At 46.6% G+C, this 6,781-nt stretch overlaps 1 protein-coding gene across 3 annotated transcripts in view; it reads right to left on the minus strand.

Moving 5' to 3' along the window:
• MAP3K15 (mitogen-activated protein kinase kinase kinase 15) overlaps nt 1–6,781 on the minus strand; it is a 180,963-nt gene that overhangs the window by 6,436 nt on the left and 167,746 nt on the right. For 2 of the 3 annotated variants that reach the window (XM_019524660.1, XM_019524661.1), the window contains exons 19-23: nt 4,603–4,708; nt 3,573–3,786; nt 621–733; nt 322–431; nt 136–212 (exon numbers count right to left, since the gene is read on the minus strand). In XM_019524660.1, coding sequence (XP_019380205.1) covers nt 136–212; nt 322–431; nt 621–733; nt 3,573–3,786; nt 4,603–4,708 — 620 coding nt within the window. The remainder of the gene's footprint in view (nt 1–135; nt 213–321; nt 432–620; nt 734–3,572; nt 3,787–4,602; nt 4,709–6,781) is intronic. The other variant, XM_019524659.1, reaches the window with a different exon arrangement.

A 6,781-nucleotide genomic window follows, 5' to 3' on the forward strand; every position in this document is an offset into this window, starting at 1 on the left:
TTATAGTAAACTTCAAAGACTATTTAAAGACTTCTTGTATTAAATAAGTTAATGATGAAAAGGACCTCACACAGAAAGTTTAAGACAATAGGCAAATGGCTATCAGATTTCTAGAGGTATTCAACAATTCCTTACCGCAGTTTGAGGTATCTCAAGTCTTCTTTAGTGATATTATTCAGGACATCGTTGAGAGTATAATCCTCTTCAGCAAACTGAAAAGCAAAGTTGTTCTTAGAGTAGTAGCTCAGTGATTGCAAACTGATTTTAATAAACAGCAAATAGGCTTTTACTTCTGCTCTGTGGACTTTGTTGGTTTTTTACCTTCTTTATTGCATCTGAGTCCACTCCTTGCTCGTTCAACCAGTTGATGAGCTCTGGATCTACATTCTGTCTGACATCTGATAGAGGCTCTTGAAATTCTGTAACAGACTCTGAGTTATGGTTAGGCTGTCCTTTGCCTATCCAGGGACATAGAACAGTAAACACGCAATCTCAAACTATTCCAAACCCCATATTAAAGCCAGACAAAATTACTTAGCTCGTTTGAACGTTTCATAAAAAGTTCTATCTAAATCTTTAACTTGTTGGAACTGAGCAGGTAGCAGACAGCTATATCCTACCTGCAGGCTTGGACTTCAACTGAAGCAGGTGCAACTCCAGGGTCCGTTGCTCTAGAGTTTGTCGTAAGAGGGACTGATATTCTTTCTCCTTCTGAACCAAGTTTTCCAAAAGCCTGTTAGGCAAACGGGTCAGTTAAGGGAAAAGTTTAAAACAAAATATTCACATTTTCCAATGATTAACTTGAACAAACATAAAAGGATTTATTTGATATGAGACATCCATATTCTTGTGTTGTTTTCCCGTGCATCCACTCTCATTTGACTCCAAATACAAACACAGACTTCACTTTTGTTAGCTGCTGTCTCTGGGTTGAGGACTAAACATTCCTGATCTCATGTTCAGAATTTTGCTGCCGGGGCCTTGTCCCATGTTCACTTTCAGTAGTTGTAAATCTTTGGAAGGCTGTGATGCATTAAAGTTAGCATTGGAATGCATTGACCTATTAAAGTTGGTACCTGTTAGAAGAGGAAAAACTTCGCAATGCCAGGGCCACCTTCATCCGAGATAGTGTTTGAACACGCATCTCCAACTTGCCAACATACTGCTTTAATCGCTAGGCCAGAGCCCTCTACCTGAGGTATTTCAGAGTCATTGGGAAGTTTCTGCTCCACTGAGCACAGGGGCGTAGGCTAAACTCTAGGAGCCATCTCCCTAAGCCACGTGCCTTTTGGCTTGCCCCAGTTGGTCCTGGCCCCACATATCTCCTTCTCTTGCTGCCCAGGAGGACAGCATCAGCAGGATGGCTGGAGAGCACACAGGATGGTGGTCTGGATGTTAGAGGACTGTGCTGTTCAGTCAGAAATACAGATTCAAACCCACTCTTGAAGGGTGCCCAATATCTAGGTCTTCTACTTCCTGGGCAAAAGACATAGCATTTGGTGGCAGCAGCAGCCTGGTGGTGTCATAGGCAAATAGCTACTAGCTTATAATGCTGCAGGGCTGCTGCTGCCACCTTCTCCATCTAGTATCTGAGAGCCACTGATCTTTGGCAGACATCATTTTGTAACTTATATTTGCATGCCGAGCTGCTTATGTGTCAACATGGCACATGGAGCAGGATTGCAATCTGCATAAATACCAAAAATGGTAGTTACAGAGCCAGGTAGCTGTCATTTGAATGAGTACAATTACCTAGTAGTCTGTCTTTAGTTACTGCCATTCGATACTAGTCATGAGAACTCATGCACACAGAGCGGTTTTACAACCGGCACCCTTACTTGAGACTGCTAATTTGTAAATAAATTGTGCACGTCTTCACAGAATGGGATCCTGACACTTTGCTGTTGCAGGTTGTCCTGCAACATACAGTGCCTAGTTTATTGCTGAGTATGAGGGCTGTGCAAGGCTTCAGACAGAGCTTTGGCTCCGGAGAAGCTTTGGATGCTTCGGGGTCTGAAGCGGCACATCCGGGTCGAAGTGCTGCCTCGTTCGGCTTCCCGAAGTACTCCGGAGCCGCCTTGGAGATCCAGCCATAGGGTAGAATGGGGAAAAAATAAAATATCTATAACTTTGTTGTTTTTTGTCTGTTTTGGATTACATTTTCAGGAGTGGTAGACTCTGCAGAGAGGATGAAGCCTGCCAAGTTTCAAGAAGATCGGTGCAGGGGTTTGGAGGTAACAGCACCCCAAATTCTTGAAAGCAAACTCATGTCACATCTAGGCATTACAACATAGCGGGGTGAAAATTGCAGGGGTGGTAGCTCTTACTGAGGGCACAAAACCTGCCAAGTTTCAAGGAGATAGGTGCAGGGGTTTGGGGGAAAACTGCACCTCAATCTGCGGACAAGTAAAACTGATGCCATGGGTGCTTGTGGGACTGACTGTCTCTGGCTTGGGGCGGGGAGGGGAGACACTACTGCAGGCCTGGCTGCTAAGCTACTGTGTTACCAGTTACCAATCAATCAATCCTGATTCACTCAGGGACCAGGGACTCAGGCACCAGCTCAATATACAGGACCAAGCTACTACATAACGACTTAACGAGCATCAATTAGCACCTACAAAACCAGATTAAGGAGAGGAAGGAATGGAGACAGACAGTCTTGGCATGACTTTTGCCTGTCAGCATGTAGGGGTGCAGGGCCCCAGAACCCCCATGCACCGATCTTCTCGACAGCTGGCAGGCTTTGTGGCCGTGGCAGGGGCTACCATCCCTGCAGCTGTCACCCTGCTGCACCTGAACACACACAGGATCACCCATGGCACGAGTTTGTCTTGTCTGCAGCTTCAGGTGCAGTTCCCCCTAAACCCCTGCACCTATCTCCTTGAAACATGACTGGCTTTGTGGCCACAGTAAGAGCTACCTGCAGTTTTCATCCCCCTGTGTTGTAACACACAGCCATGACATGAGTTTGGCTTTCAAGAATATGGGGTACAGTTCTCCCCAAGCCCCTTCACCAATCTTCTGAAACTTGGCAGGTTTCACGCTCTCAGCAGAGGCTACCATCCCTGCAAGTTTCATCCAAATCGGACAAAAAAGTTATAGATATTTCATTGATACCCTATTATACCCCATGGTTGGAGCTCCGATTGAATCGCGGCCATCCAAAGCAGCTGGATCTGAAGCCGGATCGGATTGCTGCCAACTCGCACAGGTTTACTGAGCATCTTTCTAAGTCCATTTAGTGAACTACAAATTCTTCTTTGACTAGAGTGGGGTTAGCAACATACAGCTTGCAGGGCTGTGAGGACAGTGCAGGACTTGGCCTGTGCAGCTGCCGGGAGCCACAGCAGGTGACTATGGCTGGAGTGGTGGTAGTGCAGGCTAGGTTGGAAGGGGCCCATGCTCAGAGCTAAGCTCTGGTCAAGTAGCCCCTGCTCCAAAATGCTACTAACTAGTGGATACTGCAGTGGGTGAACAGGTCTATGAAGAAGCATTCTGGAGCATGATTGATCTTTGCAAGTGTTTTTCCAAAGAGCACATAGGCTACATCAGGTCTGCATGAAAGTTACCTGTTGGTTTCTTGTTTAATTTTGCCTAATTCCAAGCTAAGCTGCCGTTGCTTTGAGTCATGGTATGCCACAGAACTGATCGTGCTCACTCCAGATGCAACAGCTGGCTCCTCATTTCCATTTTGTTCAGCTGGCTGGTAGTTATTCTCCACTTCCTCTCCATCTTTGTCCACACCTTCAGTCTCTGAGGCTGGCTCAAAGTGAGCTCGAAGCTCTGCACAAAACAATGAGAAAGTCACTACAGTAACACTATTCAATAAACATCACTGGACAGCAAGACCACTTCCAGGCATTTTTCAGTCCCTAAAAGTAGCACAGTTCCCTGTTAATGAAAAATGCTGGCACAGTTCACTAAAAGGGGATTTTTATCCTGAAAGTTTCCAAATGGAATGTACTTTACAATACTATTTATTGGGACAGAAACCAGAAATGCGGGGTGGAATGTAATAGTATGAAATTTAAATACTTTGTGCAGTCTCTTATGTTAATCAGACCACAGACTTTATGACATCAATTCCAAAAAGGATTAGAAAGAGTGGCACTACTAGCTTACATGTAAACAGGTCTCTATCCTACAGAATTTATGACCTTCTTACAGACTGGGAGATATACCTGTGACATAGCAGAATTAATGAATAATTCGAGCCAGTTGCATGCCCTCACAATACTGTTTATAAAATGGTGGGGGAGAGTTGTAGAAACCACCTTCCTCCTGCCTTCTAATGTAGGGGTAAGTTATTGCCTAATTCCAAAAGCTTTTAGATTTAGGTTTTCCCCACCACAGTCAGTCACACAAAAAAAAGTAAAATCTTTTCCTTCTGCAGAATCTAGGTCACTGGCAATACACAACGTGGTAGTTGCAGGTTGCCATCCACAAGGCCGAAGAAAAATCACCCAAGTTCCTATTTCCCCTCTACAAAAAGATCCAATACAAGATGGATTCATCAGCTGGAAAAAGTGCATGTGTTTGTGATGACCAGTGCCTGGAGCTGTTCCATTCAGAGAACAGTTCTGGGAGGTTGAAATTTACCTGGAATAAGAATAGTGACTGCGGCTTGGACTGCTCGGCGAATTATATTATCCATTGCAAACATCCAATGAGGCCTAATTAAATGATTCCTTAGTACCTTGTTCACCTACAAATACAGAAACAAACCAATAACCAGAACCTTTACACCACAGACAAAGCTTACCTTTAAAAATTCAGATCCAATGTTGAAAAGGAGCAGCAATCTTTACCGTATTAGTTCAGTCCTGCTCTCACCCCCCCCTCCCCCCGGCCTTGTCTCTTAGCAGCCCACCAGGGTGTTTGAGGTGGGGTCATTCTACAGCCCTCTTGTTGGACCTGGGCCATGAAAGAATTCAAACTCCACTGGATTAGAGGAAAAAAGAAAGAGCACAGAAGCGAGCCTAGTGCTTAGGGCAGCTGATTAGCCAGAGGGTAGTCTAGGTTTGGGAGTATTCCCAATAATATCTGTATTTTATCCAGGTGCTATTTCATTCGAAATAAATAAATAAGCCACCACCCTTGGAAGTCTGACTCTCACATGAGCTCTCACACTTGGGAAAGTGTGTTAACCACTACAATCCTCTTCTCCTTTCTGCAGTTTAAAAAAAAAGTAGCACTGCACTTTCATCTTGCAGGGAGTCCAGTCCCTTCAGTGTGCATTAAGCATGGTCTCAGGAAGCCTAATAAATTGAGCCCCACCAGGGAAGACATGGGGTAGGAGTAAGCTGGGGTCATAGCTCCTTGGATTGGGGCATTTAGAGGCATGTGAATAGGTGGACCTCAAGATGCTCAAGGAACCTGAAAGTGAAATGGGGGAGGTGGGAGGTGAGTTCAGGAGCCTCCAGGCTCAGTCCAGCAGCTGAGCTTGAACAATTTGGACTGCAATTTTTGATACTGGAACTTTAATCTTACTTTAGAGACCAGGATATTTTTATTGATCTAGACCAAACAGATTAGACTTCACCAGGTTAGGAAGAACATATCCCAAATCTCCCAGGTGGTGATAAATCACAGTGCTCTCAGCAGCCTCTAAGGCAGGGCTGTCCAACTTCTAAAGTGTCCAGGAGCTGCATACTGTGCAGGCCACACCGGCAAGGCTGCATTGGTGTGAGCTATGGGTCCCTGTGTATAGGTGGCTGTTGCACTGCCTCTCCCCTCGCCCCCATGCATGTGGGAAGCCCCCACCTTAACTCCCTCACTGCACTGCACCATAGGCTTCACATACGCTGTGGGCTCAACCACCCCACTGCCTGGGGCAGCAGCAGCTGAAGCAATGGGGGGAAACATCAGCCAGGTAGGAATCCCCTGCACACTGACCCTTGTGGGCTGCATACAGCCCACCAGCTGGACAGCCCTGCTCTCAGGTATCTGACATTCAGCATTTCTAGCATTGCTAAATGATGCAAGACTAAAGATGTGGCATCCATTTATAAAGTGCAAGCTGGCTGAACTCTCTCCAGTACCTGAGCTGATAAATAGTCTAGAGGGTTTGCAGATGAAGGAAAAGTGACAAAAGAGATCGAGTCTAGCTATGAAGAGATGAGATCATAGGCATAAGGGATCATTATGAACTGAGTGCAAAGTTCCATCTAGTGCTGCTGGAAAGGAAAGAACTCTGGCAAAGGGGATTACACTCAGGTCTCTCTTTATGCAAGGGTTGTATTTCAAAAATCCCTAACATAAAGTGAATTCACATAAAGCAAATCCATTATTACATGTAATACCAGCCTCACTCTACTGCCCCCCCCAAACCATGACAAATTCAAACAGCAATCACACAATACAATAACTGCAGCACAGAGTGACTGCGAGCTCTGCGCTGCAAACAGCGGCACGCGCAGGGGGTGCGTCGCCAGGGCAGCGCAGGGCAGGCTGAAGAGGCACCCGGGGGAGGGAAGCAGGGCAGCAGGGATCACCAGCTGCTCGCCACTCCTGCTCTGCCCTGCTTCCCTTCCCTGGGTGCCTCTCCAGCCTGGCGGGCATGACTCGGCGCAGCTGAGAACAGCGGGGCTGCGTGGAGAGGCTACGAGCTCCCTGCTGCACCAAGTCATGCCCGCTGGGCTGCGGAGGCACCTGGGACAGGGAAGCAGGGAACAGCAGGGCTGCGCAGAGAACATGCTCACCCTATGCTGCAAGCAGTGGCTTATGCAGTGGGCGCATCGCCAAGGCAGCACAGGGCGAGCACCTTCTCTGTGCGACC

Source organism: Gavialis gangeticus, unplaced genomic scaffold, assembly GCF_001723915.1.
Source record: "Gavialis gangeticus isolate Ggan-Ray unplaced genomic scaffold, GavGan_comp1, whole genome shotgun sequence".
Taxonomy (NCBI): domain Eukaryota; kingdom Metazoa; phylum Chordata; order Crocodylia; family Gavialidae; genus Gavialis; species Gavialis gangeticus.